General features: G+C 44.4%; 1 protein-coding gene across 4 annotated transcripts in view; it reads right to left on the bottom strand.

Moving 5' to 3' along the window:
- CFAP52 (cilia and flagella associated protein 52) overlaps positions 1-24,220 on the bottom strand; it is a 68,405-nt gene that overhangs the window by 32,982 nt on the left and 11,203 nt on the right. For 3 of the 4 annotated variants that reach the window (XM_031657374.1, XM_031657373.1, XM_031657372.1), the window contains exons 2-6: positions 23,706-23,905; positions 22,849-22,985; positions 15,979-16,107; positions 11,604-11,703; positions 9,271-9,387 (exon numbers count right to left, since the gene is read on the bottom strand). In XM_031657374.1, the coding sequence (XP_031513234.1) occupies positions 9,271-9,387; positions 11,604-11,703; positions 15,979-16,107; positions 22,849-22,985; positions 23,706-23,905 (683 nt within the window). Of the gene's footprint in view, positions 1-9,270; positions 9,388-11,603; positions 11,704-15,978; positions 16,108-22,848; positions 22,986-23,705; positions 23,909-24,220 lie in introns of all 4 variants that reach the window. The other variant, XM_031657375.1, reaches the window with a different exon arrangement.

Here is a 24,220-nt window from a genome sequence, read left to right as displayed (position 1 = left end):
AGCACTTTGGGAGGCCGAGGCGGGTGGATCACAAGGTCAGGAGATCGAGACCACGGTGAAACCCCGTCTCTACTAAAAATACAAAAAATTAGCCGGGCGCGGTGGCGGACGCCTGTAGTCCCAGCTACTCAGGAGGCTGAGGCAGGAGAATGGCGTGAACCCGGGAGGCGGAGCTTGCAGTGAGCCGAGATCGCGCCACTGCACTCCAGCCTGGGCGACAGCGCGAGACTCCGTCTCAAAAAAAAAAAAAAAAATTAACACTTTTACATCCACTCAAATATGGCCAAGAGAAGGTATAAACATAACCTCAGCAATGCTAGTCTCTCAGCTGCCACTGTTTTCACCAGAACTTAATTCTTACAAATGCAAAGAGACCATATTTAATATCCCAAGAAAGCACAAAAGACTCCTTATTGTTTGGTGACTGTATTATCTGAACTACAACATGTACTACGTAAGAGGGGGAAACATATTTAAAATTTAAAGTGCTTTTCAAAGGTTGGGGTGCCCCCCACTACTCACTCCAAATAAAAAGTTTGATGATGTATGCTGGTTGTTTTATAGCATTCACTGTGAAGTTCTAATTTTAAAATGTGCATGAGCAACATTTTATTTATTTGTTATCATTATTGTTTTCTTGAGACAGAGTCTCTGTCTGTCACTCAGACTGGAGTGCAGTGGCATGATCTCAACTCACTGCAACCTCTGCCTCCTGGGTTCAAGCGATTCTCGTGACTCAGCCACCAGAGTAGCTGGGATTACAGGCAGGCGCCATCATGCCTGGTTAATTTTTGTATTTTCTTTTTTCTTTTTTTTTTGAATCGGAGTCTTGCTCTGTCGCCCAGGCCTGTCTTGGCTCACTGCAAGCTCTGCCTCCCGGGTTCACGCCATTCTCCTGCCTCAGCCTCCCGAGTAGCTGGGACTACAGGCGCCCACCACCATGCCCAGCCAATTTTTTGTATCTTTTTAGTAGAGATGGGGTTTCACCGTGTTAGCCAGGATGGTCTCGATCTCCTGACTTCGTGATCCACCTGCCTTGGCCTCCCAAAGTGCTGGGATTGCAGGTGTGAGCCACTGTGCCCAGCCAATTTTTGTATTTTCAGTAGAGATGGGGTTTCGCCATATTGGCCAGGCTGGTCTCAAACTCCTCACCTGAAGGGATCCTCCTGCCTCAGCCTCCCAAAGTGATGGGATTACAGGTGTGAGCCACCGCACTCGGCCACAACATTCGATTTTAAAACAATCAATATAGCTAGTGACTATATAGGTTTGTGTCTTAATGAATTTTGAATATTATAAAACAAATATCATGCTCTTTCAAGTTACTTTAAACTGAATTTAGCCTGTTGTGGCTCAAAAGACATTTTGTGACTGAGAAGAGAAACCAAGGCTTGAGAATGTGAAGGCGAGGACCAGAATTATATGCTCCCCAGTTTCCACTCCTCACCCCTAACTTCCAAAGTGCCTCAGCAGGACAACAGGATGAAGGCTCGGCCTATGAGGGGACAACCTGGAGTGAATCTTTGTAGCATTTGTTTGGGGACTTGGGGATGCGAGCGGTAAAGAGTTTCACAGAGCCTCGAAGCTACATATGTGTGATTTCTAAATAAACTTTTTAAAACTACAACTGACATCATTCAAGTGACGTCATTCAAGTGCACGGGTTCTGGAGCCAGTCGGCCTGGGTTGAAATCTCAGCTCTACTACTTGCAAGTGAGGAGATCTCCAATGGTATGAGCCTCAGTCTTCTCATCTGTAAAGCAGGGATGAAAATGGTACCTATCTCATTAGGCGTTTATGAGGATCGAATGAGATCATGTAAGGAAGGAGTTTTGCACCATGTCTGACACAGCAGCATTTATTGACACATACCATTTTTTTTGTTTGCACGTTCATGTGTGTGTGTGTGTGTGTGTGTACTTTGGAGACAGGGTCTCTACCACGCAGGCTGGAGTGTAGTGACACAACCACAGCTCACTGTAACCACGAACTCCTGGGATGAAGCGATTCTCTGCCTCAGCCTCCCCAGTAGCCAGGACTATAGATGTATACTACCATGCCGACTAATTTTTTAAAACTTTTCATACAGATAGGGTCTTTCTATGCTTTCCAGGCTGGCCTCAAACACCAGCCTCAAGTGATCCTCCTGCTTGGCCTCCCAGAGCACTAAGATTACAGGCATGAGCCACCTTGCCTGGCCTATTTTTGTTTTTACTAGGCTATTTTTTTTTAGAGCAGTTTTAGATTCACAGCAAAATTAAACAGAAGATACAAGTATTTGAGGTTTCCCCAATACTTCTTCACCCCACAGTTAAAGAGTCTCTCCCATTATCAATATCTTCCAGCAGAGTAGATATATGACAGTTAATAAACCTACGTGGACACATCATTATTACCCAAAACCCATTGTGTACATTAGGGTTTCCTCTTTGCATTGTATACTCTCTGGGTTTGGACAAATTAATAGCCACATATATTTACCATGATAGTGTCATACAGAATAGTTTCACCATCCAAAGCATCCTCTGTGTTTTACCTATTCACCCTCCCTCCCTACTAACCCATGGCAAGCACTTATCTTTTTTTTTTTTTTTTTTTTTTTAAGATGGAGTCTCACTCTGTCGCCAGGCTGAAGTACAGTGGCGTGATCTCGGCTTACTGCAACCTCCACCTCCCGAGTTCAAGCAATTCTGCCTCAGCCTCCTGAGTAGCTGGGATCATAGGCACACGCCACCACGCCGGCTAATTTTTGTATTTTTAGTAGACACGGAGTTTTACCATGTTGGCCAGGATGGTCTCGATCTCCTGATCTTGTGATCCGCCCACCTCGGCCTCCCAAAGTGTTGGGATTACAGGCGTCAGCCACCGTGCCTATCCTGATCTTTTCATTGTCTCCTTAATTTTGCCTTTTCCAGAATGTCATATAGTTAGAATCAAATGGTGTGTAGTCTTTTCAGACCGGCATCTTTCACTCAGTAATGTGCCTCTCAGTTTCCTTCTTTTCCTATAAAGTCTTTTCCTGACTTTATAGCTCGTTTCTTTTTAGTACTGATTAATATTCCATTGTTTGGATGTATCCCTTTACTTAGTGAAGGACATCTTGGTTGCTTCCAAGTTTTGGCAACTATGGATAAAGCTTCTATAAACGTCTGTGTGCAGGTTCTTGTGTGAACGTAAGTTTTTAGCTCCTTTGGATAAATAGCAAGGAGTGCAATTGCTGGATTACACGGTAAGAGTATGTTTAATTTTGCAAGAAACCACTGAACTATCTTCCACAGTGGCCATACTATTTTGCATTCCCATCAGCAATGAACAATGGTACTTATTGCTCTCCATCTCTGTCAATACTAGGTGTCGTTAGTGTTCTGGACTTTGGCCATTTGAAAAGGTATGTAGTGGTGTCTCATTGCTGTTTTAATTACATTTCCCGGCTGATATAAGATGTAGAGTATCTTTCCATATGCTTACTTGCCATCTGTATATCTTCTTTTTTTTTTTTTTTTGAGACAGAGTCTTGCTCTGTCCCACAGGCTGGAGTGCAGTGGCGCAATCTCGGCTCACTGCAACGTCCACCTCCCGGGTTCAAGTGATTCTCCTGCCTCAGCCTCCCTAGTAGCTGGGATTGCAGGCTCGCACCACCACACTCAGCTAATTTTTGTGTTTTCAGTAGAGACGGGTTTCACCACAGTGACCCCGCTGGTCTTAAACTCCTGACCTCAAGTGATCCGCCCACCTCTGCCTCCCAAAGTGCTGAGATTACAGGAGTGAGCTGCCACCGTGCCCGGCCACCATCTGTATATCTTCTTTAGGTGAGGTGGCAGTTAAGGTCTTTGGCCCATTTCTTATTGTTGAGTTTTAAAAGTTCTCTGTAAAGGCCGGGCGTGGTGGCTCACACCTGTGATCCCAGCACTTTGGGAGGCTGAGGCGGGTGGATCACGAGTTCTGGAGATCAAGACCATCCTGGCTAACACGGTGAAACCCTATCTCTACTAAAAAAAAAAAACAAAAAAAATACAAAAAATTAGCCAGTCATGGTGGCGGGCACCTGTAGTCCCAGCTACTCAGGAGGCTGAGGCAGGAGAATGGCGTGAACCCGGGAGGTGGAGCTTGCAGTGAGCCGAGATCGCCCCACTGCACTCCAGTCTGGGCGACAGAGCGAGACTGTGTCTCAAAAAAAAAAGAAAAAAAAAAAAGGTTATCTGTATATTTTGGGTAACAGTCCTTATTCAGGTATGTCTTTTGCCAATATTTTCTCTCACTCCGTATCTTTACTTTTCATTCTCTTGACAGTGTCTTTCATCCAACAGAATTTTTGATTTTAAGAAAGTCCAGGCCGGGTGCGGTGGCTCAAGCCTGTAATCCCAGCACTTTGGGAGGCCGAGATGGGCGGATCATGAGGTCAGGAGATCGAGACCATCCTGGCTAACACGGTGAAAACCCGTATCTACTAAAAAATACAAAAAACTAGCCAGGTGAGGTGGCGGGCGCCTGTAGTCACAGCTACTCGGGAGGCTGAGGCAGGAGAATGGCGTAAACCCGGGAGGCAGAGCTTGCAGTGAGCTGAGATCCGGCCACCGCACTCCAGCCTGGGCGACAGAGTGAGACTCCGTCTCAAAAAAAAAAAAAAAAAAAGAAAGTCCAGCTTTTCAATTCTTTCCTTCATGGGCCATGTCTTTGGTATTATAGCTAAAAGTTATTATCAAACCTTAGGTCTTCTGGATTTTATCTTTCAGGAGTTTTAGTGTTTTGTGTTTTAGGTCTGTAATCCATTTTGAGTTAATTTTTGTGAAAGGTATAAGGTCTGTATCTAGGCTTTTTTTTTTTTTTTTTGGTTTTCCAGTTGTTGAGCATTATTTATTAAAAAGACTATCTTTTTTTCCATTGTATTTGCTTTGCTCCTTCACCAAAGATCAGTTGACTATATTTATGTGAATTCCTTTTTGGGCTCTCTATTCTGTCCCATTGATCCATTTATTTATTCTTTCACCAACACTACACTGTCTTAATTACTGTAGTTTTCTGGCAAGTCTTTTTTTTTTTTTTTTTTTTTTTTTGAGATGGAGTCTCACTCTGTCGCCCAGGCTGGAGTGCAGTGGCCGGATCTCAGCTCACTGCAAGCTCCACCTCCCGGGTTTATGCCATTCTCCTGCCTCAGCCTCCCGAGTAGCTGGGACTACAGGCGCCCGCCACCTCGCCCGGCTAGTTTTATGTATTTTTTAGTAGAGACGGGGTTTCACCGTGTTAGCCAGGATGGTCTTGATCTCCTGACCTCGTGATCCGCCCGTCTCGGCCTCCCAAAGTGCTGGGATTACAGGCTTGAGCCACTGAGCCCGGCCCTGGCAAGTCTTGAAATCTGGTAGTGTCACTCCTCCAACTGTGTTCTTCAATACTGTGCTTTCTTTTTTAAAAAATTATACTTCAAGTTCTGGGATACATGTGCAGAACATGCAGGTTTGTTACATAGGTATACACGTGCTATGGTGGTTTGCTGCACCCATCAACCCGTCGTCTACATTAGGTATCAATATTGTGCTTTCTGCTCTGAGGCTTTTGCCCCTCTGTGTAAACTGTAGAATCAGTTTGTCTATAGCCATAAAATAACTTGCTGGGATGTTTATTGGGATTGTATTAAATCTATAGTTCAAATTAAGAAGAACTCATATCTCGACAATATTGAGTCTTCCTATCCATGAACATGAAATATCTACTTAGGGCCAGGTGCAGTGGCTCACGCCTGTAATCCCAGCATTTTGAGAGGCCGAGGCAGGCGGATCACAAGCTCAGGAGATTGAGACCATCCTGGCTAACACGGTGAAACTCCATCTCTACTAAAAATACAAAACATTAGCCGGGCATGGTGGCGGGCGCCTATAGTCCCAGCTACTCGGGAGGCTGAGGCAGGAGAATGGCGTGAACCCAGGAGGCAGAGCTTGCAGTGAGCCGAGATCGTGCCACTACACTCCAGCCTGGGCGACAGAGCGAGACTCTGTTCCAAAAAAAAAAAAGAAAGAAAGAAAGAAAGAAAAAGAAAAGGAGAAATATATATTTAGTTCTTACTTGATTTATTTTGTCACGGTTTTATAGTTTTCGTCACACAGATCTTATACAGCATGTACTTTTATTATCATTGTCATCATCATCATCTTCGTTTTAGTACTGTATGCCTAATAGGTCAATTTTAGTTTAAGGTTGTTTTTGTTTTTGTTTTCTTTTTTTTTGTTTGAGACAGGGTCTCACTCTGTTGCCCAGGCTGGAGTGCAGTGACGTGATCTTGGTTACTGCAGCCTCCACCTCCCAGACTCAAGTGATTCGCCTGCCTCAGCCTTCCGAGTAGCTGGGATTACAGGCACACGCCACCATACCTGGCTAATTTTTGTATTTTTAGTAGAGACACTGTTTCACCATGTTGGCAAGGCTGGTCTTGAACTCCTGACCTCAAGTTTTCTGCCCATCTCGGCCTCCCAAAATGCTGGGATTACAAGCATGAGCCACCGCACCTAGCCAACAGGTCAGTTTTAAACCTTTCCAATTATTTGCCTTTCTAACCATAAAGCAATTTTTATTTATTTATTTTTTTGAGACAGGGTCTCACTCTGTCACACAGGCTAGAGTGCAGTGGTTTAATCTCAGCTCACCGCCTCCTCTGCCCCAGCCTCCTGAGTAGCTGGGACTACAGGCATGCTCCATCATGCCCAGCTAATTTTCATATTTTTTGTAGAGAGGGGGTTTCACCATGTCACCCAGGCTGGACTTGAACTCCTGGACTCAAGCAGTCTGCCCACCTCGACCTCCCGGAGTGCTGGGATTACAGGTGTGAGCCACCGGCCTGGCCTGAACAAATATTTAAGTAGAGTTTCAAAGTGGGTAAGATCACTTGATATTGAAACCAAACATCTTCAGTGACACCTCCTATCCCTTCCAAGGTGTCTTGGAACCATTGCCTTGTGGAGTTGACCATCAGACCTGCATGGTTAAGAATTTCAGCATCCACAGGTGACTTAAGTGCCAAAGGTTTGAGAAACCCTAAGACAGCCAGCATCTTTGCTAGAGAGATATTTAGTTCCCAAGTGCTAGGAAAACAAAACAAAACAAAAAATCCAGTAGTTTTCAGGTAGTGTTATATGGAGCCCTTTGGTGGCATCTCAGGAGTTGGCACTGGCAGGCCTCTAAGACTTGCTCTGCTTAACCTGATGTGCTTTGTTTTTATTTGTTTAATATATTAGAATTCCTATCCTATATGAACAGACAATTTGCAAAAGAAGACATTTATGCGGCCAACAAACATATGAAAAAAAGCTCATCATCACTGGTCATTAGAGAAATGCAAATCAAAACCACAGTGAGATACTATCTCACACCAGTTAGAATGGCGATCATTAAAAAGTCAGGAAATAACAGATGCTGGAGAGGATGTGGAGAAATAGGAACACTTTTACACTGTTGGTGGGAGCGTAAATTAGTTCATCCATTGTGGAAGATGCTGTGGTGATTCTTCAAGGATCTAGAACCAGAAATACCATTTGACCCAGGAATCCTATTACTAGGTATATACCCAAAGGATTACAAATCATTCTACATGCACACGTATGTTTATTGTGGCACTACTCACAATAGCAAAGACTTGGAACCAACCCAAATGCCCATCAATGGTAGACTGGATAGAAAGAAAATATGGCACGTATACACCATGGACTACTATGCAGCCATAAAAAAGGATGAGTTCATGTCCTTTGCAAGGACATGGATGAAGCTGGAAACCATCATTCTCAGCAAACTAACACAGGAACAGAAAACCAAACACCACATGTTGTCACTCATAAGTGGGAGTTGAACAACGAGAACACATGGACACAGGGAGGGGAAGATCACATACTGGGGCCTGTCGGGGGTTGGGGGCTAGAAGAGGGATAGCGTTAGGAGAAATACCTAATGTAGACGACGGGTTGATGGGTGCAGCAAACCACCATGGCACATGTATACCTACGTAACAAACCTGCCCGTTCTGCACGTGTATCCCAGAACTTAAAGTGTAATAATAAAAAAAGAATTCCTATCCTAAAAAGAATTAGAAAAAACACACTTGAAAAGCTACACTTCAATCTGTTGTAGAATTATTTCTTAACTCTTCTCTACTTACACTATAGTTTTCCCCTCTTGTTATGCATCTCCTTGAATGCTTGAATATTAAATGATTATGTGACTAAGAAAACTCTGACATTTTCCCAGGAACACAGTGCAGTATTTCAAAGTTTCTTGAGAATATCTGCTACGTGGAAAAGTATCTAAGCTTAGTTAGAACCATCTGTTCTGTTATCAGAAATGAGATAGGCAGGTGCAGAACCTAGTACAAGCTTTCAAATTCAAAGTTTAGTAGAAAAAGCCCTAGTGAGTTTCTGGGCTGCTGGAAATAGCAGCACTTATTATATAAAATGATCCTTTGATGGTAGCTTTTTATTTTGGTGTAAATATCAAAGTCTCTAACTGTCCTTTTAACTAGAATTGCGAGGAATTCTGTAAATATAAACAGTTGACTATTTATAGGTCTTTTTCGCGACTTATAATGTCAGCTGAGGCTAAAATCTAAGATCTAGTTAGTAGAGTAGACAAAAATTTTTATACAGTTTTATAGATCAAAGAGCACACTTATGTATGACAACGGGGCTGGAACCAATGCAGTTTAAAATCACAAAGCAACGGGCCCTATGCTTTGAAGAGGTGAACATAAATGTGGTTCTGATTCCCTAATTCAGGACACCTAGAAATGTCTTTACGCTGAATAAAAACCAGGGATGAGGGCATAGAGAACTGGCCAATGTACCTTGCAAATTGAGATGTGGCTTTGGGTCCATCACTGACTTTTTATGTTTTCCCACAAACTCTTTCTTCATTAAGAAAGTGTATGCTTTGGCCGGGTGCGGTGACTCACACCTGTAATCCCAGCACTTTGAAAGACCAAGGTGGGCGGATCACCTGAGGTCAGGAGTTCAAGACCAGCCTGGCCAACATGATGAAACCCTGTCTCTACTGAAAAATACAAAAATTAGTCGGGCGTGGTGGTGCACGCCTATAGTCCCAGCTACTTGAGAGGCTGAGGCGGGCCAATCGCTTGAACCCGGGAGGCGGAAGTTGCAGTGAGCCAAGATCATGCCACTGCACTCCAGCCTGGGCGACAGAACAAGACTCTGTCTCAAAAAGAAAAGAAAAAAAAAAAGTACATACTGCTAGTGAAGGGAGAAAAAGGGCAGGGCAGTGGTGATGGTCTCTACTCACCAAACTGAATTTATCCTTCGCAGGCCCTGCATCTGACAGCAGCTTAGTCCTGGGGTTCATTTTTAGAATATCTCCAGTCGTGGTGCCAAGGTAGAAAAAGCTATCATCGTCGGCCATCTGAAGAAGCAAGAAAAAGAAATCTTGGCCAGGCGCGGTGGCTCACACCTGTAATCCCAGCACTTTGGAAGGCCGAGGTGGGCGGACCACCTGAGCTCAGGAGTTCAAGACCAGCCTGACCAACATGGAGAAACCCTGTCTCTACTAAAAATACAAAATTAGCTGGGCGTCGTGGCACATTCTTGTAATCCCAGCTACTCGGGAGGCTGAGGCGGGAGAATCGCTTGAACCCGGGAGGCGGAGGTTGCAGTGAACTGAGATTGCGCCATTGCACTCCAGCCTGGGCAACAAGAGCAAAACTCTGTCTCAGGAAAAATAAATAAATAAATAAATCTTGAAGACCCGGATGTCCTCAGTGATGCCCATGAACCCCTGCTCAGGAATGGGATGAGGTTCCTCTGGCACCCCAGGAAGACTTGCAAAGGTGCTCAGGGCTGCTTCTATTTCCTCAGGCTCAAAGATGGGTCAGAACAGCTGAGGGGAGCAGGGTTAGGGCTACACATAGGATGGGAGGAAATATCCAACTCCAATTAGCCTGTGCGTTTCACTTGATGTCTGTTTAGGTCTGATGTTAACAGGCATCCTCTGTCAGTTCAGACTTTTGAGACATCTCTTAAGGGCTCCTAGGATAAAGGTGTGCTCCTCCAAAATTTTGCTTTATCTCATATTTTCCAAAGTCTAGATTCATAAAATGACTATGCATTAAACAAGAGGAATCGGTCCATGGAGAATGAAGTTATACAGGCTGAGTATCCTTAATCCAAAAATCTAAAATCTGAAATGCTCCAAAATCGGAAATGTTTGAGTGCTGATGTGACACTCCAAGGAAGTGCTCACTGGCACATCTCAAATTTTGAATTTTCAGATTACAGATGCTGAACTGGTAAGTGTAATGCAAATACTCCAAAATCTGAAAAACATCCAAAATTCAAAACACTTCTGGCTATAAGCATATCAGATAAGGAATACTCAACCTGAATATATAAATCCACATTTAAAATATGTTAATAATTTCTCTGTATGGAAGAGATTGCATTTCAACAATGGATTTCTTGGTCAGAAACTTTATTTTCAGTAGCAGAAATAGCATCAGTGACATAGGAATGTGCTGTGGGCCCTGAGTGCCGCGGGCTACAGTGCTTTCGTCCAGGTGAGGCAGGCTTTGGGTGTTTAATGACAGCCTAGATTCCAGTAAAACAAGGTTTACCTGTGCTGTGTCTAGGTGACTCTTCCCTGACTCCTAAAGGGTGTGGCAGAGGTGAACTTTTTCTTCTTCTTCTTTTTTTTTTTTTTTTTGAGACGGAGTCTCGCTCTGTCGCCCAGGCTGGAGTGCAGTGGCCGGATCTCAGCTCACTGCAAGCTTCGCCTCCCAGGTTCACGCCATTCTCCTGCCTCAGCCTCCCGAGTAGCTGGGACTACAGGCGCCCGCCACCTCGCCCGGCTAGTTTTTTTGTATTTTTTTAGTAGAGACGAGGTTTCACCATGTTGGCTAGGATGGTCTCGATCTCCTGACCTCGTGATCCTCCCATCTCGGCCTCCCAAAGTGCTGGGATTACAGGCTTGAGCCACCGCGCCCGGCCAACTTTTTCTTCTTTTTGAAACAGAGTGTCACTCTGTTGCCCAAGCTGGAGCGCAGTGGCGTGATCCCAGCTCACCTCAACCTCTGCCTCCCGGGTTCGAGCAATTCTCCTGCCTCAACCTCCTGAGTAGCTGGGATTACAGGCACCCACCACCACACCTGGCTAATTTTTGTGTTTTTAGAAGAGACAAGGTTTCACCATGTTGGCCAGGAGACAGAGTTTTGCTCTGTTGCCCAGGCTGGAGTGCAGTGGCGCAATCTCGGCTCACTGCAACCTCTGCCTCCCAGGTTCAAGCGATTCTCCCCCCTCAGCCTCCCGAGTAGCTGGGATTACAGGAATGTGCCACGACGCCCAGCTAATTTTGTATTTTTAGTACAGATAAGGTTTCTCCACGTTGGTCAGGCTGGTCTTGAACTCCTGAGCTCAGGTGATCCACCCACCTCCGCCTCCCAAAGTGCTGGGATTACAGGTGTGAGCCACCGCACCCGGCCAAGGTGAGCTTCTTCAATCAACACCCCCTATGCCTATTCCCCACCTTCCTATCCCCAGCCCCATGTACACACATACAAACACCTTGGTCAGTACTGCTAACAGGAATGTGTGCTAATTGTTACTTAATGCTTGATTAATACTTACTCCAATACTCATGACTATTCTCTTCATCTGTCCTGTTTGGCACTCAGTTGGCCAGATTTTTCTATTTGGAAGATCCAGTTCCCATACTCGAATTGTCCCACTATTAAAAAAAAAAAAGTCACAATCAAATGGACACCCATTGAATAATCACTTCATCCCTGAAACTGAAGGGCAGAGATCTAAACATTTTCGAGGCTTCGTTACGGCCTAGTGCACTATGAAAGATCTTTTATTCGATTCTCATAACAGCACCATGAGGCAGGTTTTGTGATCCCCCCTCCCAAATGAGAAAGTGCGGAGCTCGAACACAGCAGAGCAGGGATTGACACCCGTCTCCCTCTCACTCTGAAGTGCACACTCCCGGCTCTGGAAAGCCAGCCTGCGTAAGCATGAGGAACAAGACAGGCAAATCACAGCTTCTTAAATTTCTTCCTCTTTGTTCTTTTCTTTTCCTCTTTCTTTCTTTCTTTCCTTCTTTCTTTCCTTCTCTCTCTCTCTCTCTCTCTCTCTCTCTCTCTCTCTCTCTCTCTCTCTTTTCTTTTCTTTTCTTTCTTTCTTTCTTTCTTTCTTTCTTTTCTGTTTTAGACAGGCCTGCAGCCCTGTCGCTTGAGCTGGAGTGCAATGGTGCTATCTGCAGCCCTCCTGCCGACTCCTCCCAGGTTCAAGCCATTCTCCTTCCTCAGCCTCCCGAGTAGCTGGAACTACAGGTGCCCGCCACCATGGCCGGCTAATTTTTGTATTTTTAGTAGAGGCAGGGTTTCACCATGTTGGCCAGAATGGTCTCAATCTGTTGACCTCATGATCTGCCCACTTCGGCCTCCCAAAGTGCTGGGATTACAGGCGTAAGCTACCACACCTGGCCTTCTTTTCTTTCTTTCGAATTGACAAGTAAAAATAATATATATTTATGGTGTACATTATGAGGTTTATATACATATACACATTGCAGAATAGCAAAATCAAGCTATTGAACATATGCCTTACCTTGTATAATTACCTTTTTTTTTTTTTTGGTGGTGAGAATACTTAAAATTAATTCTGTTAGGAATTTTCAAGTATACAATATATTATGAACTATACTCACCATGATATACACAACCTGTGTCCATCAAAAGATGGATGGACTTTAAAAATGTGGTATATGTACATGATGAAAATAAATTCTGTCATTTGTGACAACATGGACAAATCTGATGGACATTGTTTTAAGTGAAATAAGCCAAGCACAGAAAAACAAATACTGCGTGACTTTATTCAGCTATGGAGTATAAAAACGCCTAACTCATAAGACAGTAGAATGGTGGTTATCAGAGACTGGGGGTGGGAGAGTAGGGAGATGTTGGTCAAAGGACACCAAATTTCAGTTCAACAGGAGGAGAAGGGCCGGGCACAGTGGCTCACGCTGGCACAGTGGCTCACGCCTGTGATCCCAGCACTTTGAGAGGCAAACGTGGGTGGATCACCTGAGGTCGGGAGTTCGAGACCAGCCTGGCCAACATGGTGAAACTCTGTCTCTACTAAAAATATAAAAAATTAGCCAGGTGTGGTGGTGGGTGCCTGTAATCCCAGCTACTCAGGAGGCTGAAGCAGGAGAATCGCTTGAACCTGGGAGGTGGAGGTTGCAGTGAGCCAAGATGGTGCCATTGCACTCCAGCCGGGGTGACAAGAGCAAAACTCTGTCTCAAAAAAACAAAACAAAAAAACCAGGAGTAGGAGTAAGTTTAAATGTGTTTTTTTCCGAGATATTGAGTTGCAAGGAAAATTTTAAAGGGAAGACCTGTGGTGTGGAGTCTTGTCTTCAAGGAAAGAGAAATGAGACCAAATGACTAAAAGCTAAATCAAATAAGCATCTAACACAGGACTTGATCCATGGTCAGTGTTGACTCATTATATGTTGGATTAATCTGAATTAATAATTGTATAAAAATTTCAAGGCCAACATCACAAAGACTTCAGCTAATATTTTAAGGCAGAAAAGATTAATAATCTAAAAATATATCAAGTTTTGGGCTGGGGCAGTGGCTGACACCTATAATCCTAGCCCTTTGGGAGGCTGAGGCGGGTGGATTGCCTGAGCTCAGGAGTTCAAGACCAGCCTGGTCAACATGGTGAAACCCCATCTCTACTAAAATACAAAAACATTAGCCAGCTGTGGCAGCATGCACCTGTAATCCCAGCTACTTGGGAGGCTGAGGCAGGAGAATTATTTGAACCCAGGAGGCAGAGGTTGCAGTGAGCTGAGATCGCGCCATTGCACTCCAGCCTGGGTGACAGCGTCAGACTCCATTTCTCTCTACATGTGTACATATATATACACACACACACATATATGTGTATATATATGTGTATATATATATATACATATATAACTATGTGTGTGTGTGTGTATATATATAGTTTTTCTTTTTGTTTTTTAGCTCCCAGAGTTATGTATATATAGTAAGCACTCAGACATATTTTAAACGTACTGAACTTTTTTTTTAAAAAAAAAAAAACAAAGAGCTTTTTTCACGGTCTTCCTGGTAGATGTTCTCTGGATTCTGAAATACTGAAACTTGCAGGCTATCTCATGGGGACAATATGGTGGAACACATGGCATTGGGACCAAGTTAGAGAGCCCGGCATACGTAGGTGCCCTGTCAAACATTTTACTTAAGAACGCTCACTTTCTCAGTTCTCAGTGTCACATGAAATCAAGCCAGACACAGAATGCAGATTGCCCTAAAAAACTTCTTTTATATAAAATTCAAACTTTGAGTTCTGAAGAAACGTTGCTCATGGACATCAGAATGGACCCAGGCCTGCTGCTGAAGGGGTTGCTAAGGAGCGGAAAGAGCCTCATGAAACCCTGGCTGAGTCAAATCGCTCTGCAAACCTGAACAAAGTTGAAGAGCGCCGCCACAGCCCCCGGTCAGTTGCTTTAGATTGCTTGGTCAATTAGCTTCATTAGCTTCATGGCCTCTCCTCTGGATGAATCGTTCCTCAGGATTAGCCATGGAGCAAATGTAAGTTGCATATCATAAAGCGGGGACAGGAAACAATACAGATGGGGAGCTGCACAAATTCTCTTCTCTGGCTGAAAAGGTAACCAACCACGTGTACCTTTCCCAGATGGGAGGCCACACATGGGTTGAAAAAAAATAGTTCTACCGAACACATACTTCAAATCTGTATTTTATGATTTCTTTCCCTTTGGACTGGTATATAAACATTTAAAAAGGATTTCTTCTTTTTTTTTTTTTTTAGACGGATTCTTGCTCTGTTGCCAGGCTGCAGTGCAGGGGTGCGATCTCCGCTCACTGCAAGCTTCGCCTCCTGGGTTCAGGCCATTCTCCTGCCTCAGCCTCCTGAGCAGCTGGGATTACAGGCGCCCGCCACCACACCTGGCTAATTTTTGTATTTTTAGTAGAGACGGGGTTTCACCCTGTTAGCTAGGATGGTCTCGATCTCCTGACCTCGTGATCTGCCCACCTTGGCCTCTCAAAGTGCTGGGATTACAAGCATGAGCCACCGCGCCCGGCCCCCAAAAAAAGGATTTTTAAAATTCTTGTTTAACCTTCCCTTCAAACTCCAAACAGGCATCTGTGGTCAGGAGTTGGAGACCAATCTGGCCAACATGGTGAAACCCCGTCTCTACTAAAAATACAAAAATCAGCCAGGTGTGGGGTGCCTGTTATCCCAGATACTTGGGAAGCTGAGGCAGGAGAATCGCTTGAACCTGGTAGGTGGAGGTTGCGGTGAGCCAAGACCATGCCATTGCACTCCAACCTGGGTGACACAGCAAAACACTGTCAAAAAAAAAAAAAAAAAAAAAAAAACCCTCCAAACAGCGTTCTAATTAGTGGATCTGTAAATTAATGTATTCCCTCCCTTAGGCAGATACTGGCCTGTGTTCAAACTTTGAGCTAGGTCACCATTAGCTGGTTAAAGCTGATCCTGCCTGTAATTATCTTATATGGCTAACAGTCTAACCATCTGAAACTTCCTGGCAGAATTCATTTGCAAACTATCAGATTATGAGACCCCAGTCAAGAGCAGGTGGAAAGAAACATCCATCAGTGGGTGAATCTGTGCAATTGTGCAAATTATTTCTGTGAGCATGGATTGGAGATAATCCCGTCACAAACAAGCACCTGAGAACAGTTAAGCAGGTAAGCAAAATCTTTTCATCAGTAATCACAGAATTTTAAAATAACTGTAGTTAAAAGACTTCCAGCGAAGAGAACTTTTAATGAGTACAAAAACACAAAAACTATGATGTAAAGTATTTATCCAGGACTAAAGACACGTTCCCCCAGATCAAAATGACCACGTTTTCTGTGCAAGAAAATAAAGCAAGGTATGAGTTCTGAAAACGCCGAAGGCAGACACGTACTTTCCAGCAGTCACAAACATCTCATCGCGGCACCTGGAGAAGATGACATTGGTGGCATTCCCAACATTGAGGCCAGCTGCAGGGCTGCCGCAGATGGCATCTCTCTTGGCTATGCTCCACACCACCACACTGCCGAAATAAGAAGGACCAAAAAAAAAAGTCAAAGGGAAAACAGGCTTTCAAAATAAGAAACAACGATCTTAGTGGTTCTAGAAAGAAAAAAACCACACTAGGTTACTTAAAAACGAACAACGAAATTACCCCACCCCAACACCTCCTCAACCACATCCCCCAAGTAGCTGGGACTACAGGCACACACTACCACACCTGGCTAAAATTCAGTTTTTGTAGAGACGGGGGTCTCCCCATTAGAAGACACAACAGTGACACATTAAAAGTTTTTTTTGTTGTTGTTGTTGTTGTTTGTTTTTGAGATGGAGTTTCGCTCTTGTTGCCCAGGCTGGATGCAATGGCGTGATCTCGGCTCACTGCAACCTCCGCCGCCTGGATTCAAGCGATTCTCCTGCCTCAGCCTCCCGAGTAGCTGGGACTGCAGGCATGCACCACCACATCCGGGTAATTTTTGTATTTTTAGTAGAGACGGGGTTTCACCATGTTGGCCAGGATGGTTTCGAATGTTGGCTGGGTGCGATGGCTCACACCTGTAATCCCAGCACTTTGGGAGGCCGAGGCGGGTGGATCACCTGAGTTCAGGAGTTTGAGACCAACCTGGGCCAACATGGTGAAAGCCCATCTTTACTGAAAATAAAAAAATTAGCCAGAAGTGGTGGAGTGCACCTGTAGTTCCCAGCTACTCAGGAGGCTGAGGCAGGAGAATCAGGCTAGTCTTGAACTTCTAGGTTCAAGGGATCCTTTCCGCCTTGGCCTCCCGAAGTGCTTGGATTACAGGTGTGAGCCATTGCTCTTGTTGCCTAGGCTGTGTGGCAACAAGCACAAAACAAATTTGTTTTAAAAATAGATAAAACAAAGGGCACCAACATAGAGAGCTGGCCAAATAGGTTCCAGCATATCTGTACAATGGAATACTATGCTACTATGGCAAAGAATGAGATCTATATCTACGTGTACGTACATAGATGTCCTTGGTATAAAGTTAGTCAAAAAGCAGGTTGCATTACAACATGAATAGCATGATGACATCAATGCCAAAAGTTTCATAAATAGGTTACAAAATTTAAAACATACATGCAGGCCGGGAACAGTGGCTCACACCTATAATCCCAGTACTTTGGGAAGTCGAGGAGGGTGAATCACCTGAGGTCGGGAGTTCGAGACCAGCCTGACCAACATGAAGAAACTCCGTCTCTACTAAAAATACAAAATTAGCCAGGCGTGGTGGGGTGCATGCCTGTAATCCCAGCTATTTGGGAGGCTGAGACAGGAGAATCACTTGAACCCGGGAGGCAGAGGTTGCAGTGAGCCAAGATCGTGCTGTTGCACTTCAGCCTGGGCAACAAGAGTGAAACTCTATCTCAAAAAAAAAAAAAAAAAAAAGGCATGAAAACCATAGGATGTCCACTATAATTGGCAGCTTCCCTTTTGTTTCTTTTCCTCTGTGTAGAAGCTAGATGGGTTGGGTAGAATAAACCCCTGCCATCCATTCAGGGTTGATCCCCTGACTATGCAAACCAGTCAGCAGAACTCCACCCTTCTCACCACAGACACTATCCAGGGCTGAGCATATTGCATTTTTTAGTACAGCAAGGTTCGTTTTCTTTTCTTTCTTTTGGCTTTTCAACATTCTCGAATGTTCTGCAAGCAACTTTTAGGCAGCTTAAAATTATAGAGGAGATTAACGGTTTTGCCAGATTAACCTTGGTTAAGGGGCCATTTCCCCCCCCCCCCAAGACCTAGTCTCTTTGACAGGGGGTGGGATGGGGGTGGCCTAATGACCTAGCTCCAAGAATCTCTGGGGGTGGGACCCAGGCATCAGTGTTTTTTAAATCTTTCTAGGTGATTTCAGTGTGCACCAAAGGTTGAGAATAACTGCTTTAAGTTGAGCAAAGGATGTTGGAACTCTTTCCTTTTACTGCAGTGGCCAAAGCCGTGAGGATGCTCAGGCTTTAGACGGGGCTTTCCTCTAGTGCCAAGAAGGTCTAGTTGGATCCCAATGAGACCAGTGAAATTGCCAAGGCCAACTCCCACCAGCAGATCTGGAAGCTGATCAAAGACGGGCTAATTATCCATAAGCCTGTGACTGTCCATTCCCTGGCTGGATGCTGGGAAAACACCTTGGCCCGCCAGAAGGGCAGACACATGGGCATAGGTAAGCCAAAGGGTGCAGCCGTTTGCCAGAGAAAGTAACCTGGATGAGGAGAATGAGGATTCTGCGCCACCTGCTCTGAAGATACTGTGGATTCAAGAAGATTGATCACCACACGTATCACAGCCTCTACCTGAAGGTGGAGGGGAATGTGTTCAAAAAACAACTGGATTCTCATGGAACATATCCATGAGCTGATGGCAGACGAAGCCTGCGAGAAGCTCCCGGTTGACCAGGCTAAGGCCCACAGATCTAAGACCAAGGAAGTACACAAGCACCGTGAAGAGCATCTCTGGGCCAAGAAGGAGAAGATCAAGACTTGTCCAAGGAGGAAGAGGCTAAGAAATAGAAGCTCCCCATTTCTTGTCTGTAGATAGCAGTCTTGATGATTACATAGATCAGTCATTAAAATAAAACAAGCCTTTTACTGCTTGCAAAAAAAAAGTTGAGCTAAGAACATTAACAGAGGATTTCTGGATACATTTCTTTTTACTGTTTTTTTTTTTTTTTTTTTTGAGATAGAGTCTCACTCTTGTCCCCAGGCTGGAGTGCAATGGCATGACCCTGGCTCACTGCAACCTCCGCCTCCCAGGTTCAAGCAATTCTCCTGCCTCAGCCTCCTGAGTAGCTGGGATTACAGGTGCCTGTCACCATGTCTGGCTAATTTTTGTATTTTTAGCAGAGATGAGGTCTCGCCATGTTGGCCAGGCTGGTCTCAAACCCCTGACCTCAGTTGATCCACCTGCCTTGGCCTCCCAAAGTGTTGGGATTACAGGCATGAGCCACCGCACCTGGCCAATACATTTCTTATCAGAAACAGTCAAGTGGTAATGGGCCAGGGAAGGGGTGACCACTGATGAATGACAAGAAAAGGAGGAAATCTCATGAAAATTTTGTTGACTTGCTATATAGTAAGAGAAGGATTATCATTATATAACTATACACAAATATAAATTTCCTTTGTAATAAACCTATGAAGCTCAAATAAGAAAATATACATAGAAGTGTACTGAAGTATTAAATCCCATACAAACCTCAGGTGTTATTATTTTTCTTCTACAGATTGTGTTCCTTTGACATTTACATAGGAATATGTACTGCATTGATTGTTCTTCCTAATATATTTTGTTTGTTTGTTTTTTTATTTATTTATTTTTAGCTGGAGTCTCACTCTGTCGCCCAGGCTAGAGTGCAGTGGTGCGATCTTCACTCACTGCAACCTCTGCCTCCCAGGTTCAAGGGATTCTCCTGCCTCAGCCTCCCAAGTAGCTGGGATTACAGGTCCCCGCACTACGCCCGGCTAATTTTTGTGTTTTTAGTAGAGCCAGCGTTTCACCAGGTTGACCAGGTTGGTCTCGAACTCCGTACCTCAGGTGATCTGCCTGCTTCGGCCTCCCAAAGTGCTGGGATTACAGGTGTGAGCCACCACACCTGGCCGGTTCTTCCTAATATACTTTAAATATACTTCTTTTTTTTCAGTTTCCTTTCTGTTCTCTGCCTACCAACTTGACTGTGAGTTAACTCAAGGGCAAAGATCATGTCTTGGCAATGCAAGCTCAAGGCGTAGCCTCTGGAGTCATGCTGCTAGGGTTTGTCTTCCAGGTCTGTCACTCAGCAGCTGGCTCCTTACTTGTCACCTGGCACCGATAGCTTCCACCTCTTGAAACTGATGTGGGACTTAATTTAGATGATGCAATAAAAACCTTCAGGTCATGCCTGCCACGTGGTAAGTGCTTTAAAAATGTAGCTGTTGTCTTTCATGACAGTGATGGTGGGGATGGTGTCCTTCTTTTCAGCAATGGATCTCATATCTAACGCACGTTAGAATCATCTGGGACACTTTTTTACAGCTACACCAGAGCTGTACATATTTGTGGGATACAGGGATATTTTGATACCTGTGTACAATGTGTAATGATCAAATCAGAGTGGTTGGGATATCCATCACCTCAAACGTTTATCTTTGTGTTGAGACTATTACAATTCTTCTAGCTATTTTGAAATATTCACCGAATTATTAACTATCATTTTCCTGCCATATGATTGGATACTAGCATGTATTCTTTCTATGTAAGTGTATGTTTGTACCCATTAACCAACTTCTCTTATCCCCCCACCTCCTTCGCTTCCCAGCCTCTGCTAACCACTCTCTCCCTCTCTGAGAACTACTTTTTTTAGCTCCCAGATGTGAGTGAAAACATGAGATATTTGTTTCTGTGCCTGGCTTATTCCATTGAATATAATCACCTCCAGTTACATTCATGTTGCTGCAATGACAAGAGCTCATTCTTAAAAAAAAAAAAAAAAAGAAAAAAAAGTCTTGGCCAGGAACGGTGGCTCACACCTGTAATCCCTGCACTTTGGGAGGCTGAGGCGGGTGGATTACCTGAGGTCAGGAGTTTGAGACCAGCCTGGCCAACACGGAGAAACCCTGTCTCTACTGAAAAAAAAAAAAAAAAAATTTACAAAATTAGCCAGGCGTGGTGACGCATGCCTGTAATCCCAGCTCCCAGCTACTCGGGAGGCTGAGGCAGGAGAATTGCTTGAACCTGGGAGGCAGAGATTGCAGTGAGCCGAGATTGCACCATAGAACTCCAGCCTGGGCAACAGGAGTAAAACTCCATCTCAAAAAAAAAATTCTTTTCTGTGGCTAAAAAAATATTCCGTTGGGTGTGGAATATGGAAGGAGCATACCTCAACATGATAAAGACCTTATATGACAAACCCACAGCTAATATCACACTGAATGGGGTGAAATTGAAAGCCTTTCCACTAAGACCTGAAACAAGATATGGATGCTGTCAGATCCCAGGGTCCAGGTCCAGCCCATGCTGAAGTCCGAGGGGAGTGGGTGGATGAGCAGGAAGAACACTTGGGGACTGTAGGCAGGTGGAAGATGATTTTATTCAGCAGCAGCTCTCATCAACAGCTTTCTCACACTGTCCGCCCTGCCTGTGCTTCTTGAGCTGGCAGCTCCCACATACAGCTGCACAGCCAGCTCTACCCTGGCTTCAGGGTCAGCAGCTTAACTCTTTGTCTCTCTGGGCACGAGTGAGCTGAGCTGTGTCCTGGCTCCCCTTTGTCCATCTGCAAAGATGGACAGCTCTGGCTCTCTCTCTTTTTCTCTGGGCGCCAGGGCACCTGCACAGTGTCCACAGGACAATTATACCTTTAACAGATAATAGTGGTGTAGAGCCAAGTGATGGCCTTTCCCATGTTACGGCTACAAGGCCTGTGTTAGCAGTGGAATTATACGCCTGCGCTCTAAACTTGCTGAGTCACGCAGGATGTAAACATCCTTCCTTGGCCTCTCCTTGACCAAAGCACAGCCATGTTCCTTACAGATGCTCACTCTGGCCACTTTTGTTCAACACAGTACTGGAAAGCTTATATAACTCTTAGAGCTCAGGCCAATCAAATTGGAGTCTCTGAAGGCACACCCAGGCACCAGTGATTCCCTAAAGCTGCCCGGGTGATTTCAACAAGCAGCCAAGTTCGAAAACCACTCTTTTAGGGTATTTTTCTCAGAGGCTTTTCAGACAATGCACACTGAAATATAGACGGGCCAAGAGAGAGCATTAGAGGGGACAGGACCCTTGTCACTTCTGGAAATACACCTGGCAGAAAATACGCAAATATTGCACACTTGGCATCTGAGAAAGTATCTTGCATCTGTACAGAACTTAAATAAATTTATAAGATAAAACAAAAACCCCATTATAAAGCAGGCAAAGGACGTGAACACTTTGCAAAAGAAGACATACATGCAGCCAACAGGCATAGGAAAAAAGGCTCAATATCACTGGTCATTAGAGAAATGCAAATCAAAACCACAGTGAGATAGCCATCTCATATCAGTCAGAACAACTATTATTAAAAAGTCAAAAAATAACAGATGCTGGCGAGGTTGCAAAGAAAGGGGAATGCTTATACACTGTTGGTGGGAGCGTAGATTAGTTGAACCATTGTGGAAAGCAGGGTGGTGATTGCTCAGAGAGCTGCAAACAGAACTATCATTAAATCCAGCAATCCCATTACTGGCTACATACTCAAAGGAATATACATATTCTACCTTAAAGACGTATCTGATTGTATGTGCATCACAGCACTATTCACAATAGCAAAGACATGGAATCAATCTGAATGCTCATCAATGGTAGACTGGATAAAGAAAATGTGGTACATATACATCATGGAATACTATGCAGCCATAAAAAAGAATGAGATCATGTCTGTTACAGGAACGTAGATGGAGCTGGAGGCCATTATCCTTAGCAACCTAATGTAGAAATAGAAAACCAAATACCACATGCTCTTACTTATAAGTGGGAGCTAAATGATGAGAACACAGGAACGCACAGAAGGGAACACAGACACTGGGGCCTGCTTGAGGGTAGAGGGTGAGAGGAGGGAGAGGATCACAAAAAATAACTACTGGGTACTAGGCTGAGCACCTGGTTGATGAAATAATCTGTATAACTGTGACTTAAGTTTACCTATATAAAAAACCTGCACATGTACCTCTGAACCTAAAATAAAAGTTAAAAAAAAATAAAGAAAATAAGTAAATATGTTTAGTTCATTACCTTCCGTCATCTGGGCCTCCTAGTGATACCAAGTACAAATCATTTGGAGAAAAGGCCAGAGCTTCAATTTTGCCCTTGTGAAGGGACAGCCGAGCAAGCAGCTCTCTTTTCTTATAATCCCACAAAATGATATCTGCCTGGGGGCAAGAACACACCGTCAGATCATAGGGAGGCATTAAAACCATCTGAGGAGATGACTACCCTTCTTGGTGAAAAACAATTAGTACTGTCACTTTTCTTTTTTTCTTTTCTTTTTTTTTTTTTGAGACAGAGTCGCGCTCTTTTTTGCCCACGCTGGAGTGCAGTGGTGCGATCTCTGCTCACTGCAACCTCCACCTCCTGGGTTCAAGCAATTCTCCCTATCTCAGCCTCCTGAGTAGCTGGGATTACAGGCACACGCCGCCACGCCCGGCTAATTTTGTATTTGTAGTAGAGATGAGGTTTCACCATGTTGGCTAGGCTGGTCTCGAACTCCTGACCTCAGGTGATCTGCCCGTCTCGGCCTCCCAAAGTGCTGGGATTACAGGCGTGAGCTGCCGCACCCGGCCCGTTCTATCATTTTTCTAGAAATCAGATCAGGTTCTACAAACGTGACAGCAACACAATGGAAACAGCTTTAAGCGGGAACTTTTGTTTGTGAGCATTATCGGTCACAAGCTGCAACCTCGGGTGTAAAATCATCAGAGTCCTTCACTCGCGGTCTGACGGAATGAAGATGAGTTAAAAGAGAAGTTGAAAGGAAGAAGAAGGAAGAATAAAGCACACTGCCACACAGAACTAGCAACTTGTGGCGGGGTAGTTCTTCTAGGGAGGCACCTCTAGATAAATTGACAATGAGTCGTTTTCACTGTATTCACCTTGAACCCCATGAATGTGACTTGTCCGGAGGCGATGTACCGTCCGGACCTGGAGATGGCCAAGCAGGAGACGTTGTTGCCGTGACCCTGTAGGAAGTTCTGCTCTTGAGTATTTATTGCCTGAATGAGGATTGTGCAACCAAGAGGAAAAATCAGATGCTCCTGGTCAGGATGGCATTTGAGACCAGTGGGCACGTGTCCTGAAAGAGAGAGATGCACAGTAATAATAATCAGCTGCAGAAGTGGCTGGGAATTTTCTACTTGAGTACAAAAGACAACACTTTTTTTTTTTTTTTTTTTTTTGAGATGGAGTATTGCTCTTGTCTCCCAGCCTGGAGTGTAACGGTGCAGACTTAACTCACTGCAACCTCCATTTCCTGGGTTCAAGTGATTCTCCTGCTTCAGCCTCCCGAGTAGCTGGGATTACAGGCACCTGCCACCACATTCAGCTAATTTTTTTTTTTTTTTTTGTATTTTTAGTAGAGATGGGGTTTCACCATGTTGGTCAGGCTGGT

Source organism: Papio anubis, chromosome 17, assembly GCF_008728515.1.
Source record: "Papio anubis isolate 15944 chromosome 17, Panubis1.0, whole genome shotgun sequence".
Classification (NCBI taxonomy): Eukaryota; Metazoa; Chordata; class Mammalia; order Primates; family Cercopithecidae; genus Papio; species Papio anubis.
This window is presented reverse-complemented; position numbering and strand designations above follow the sequence as displayed.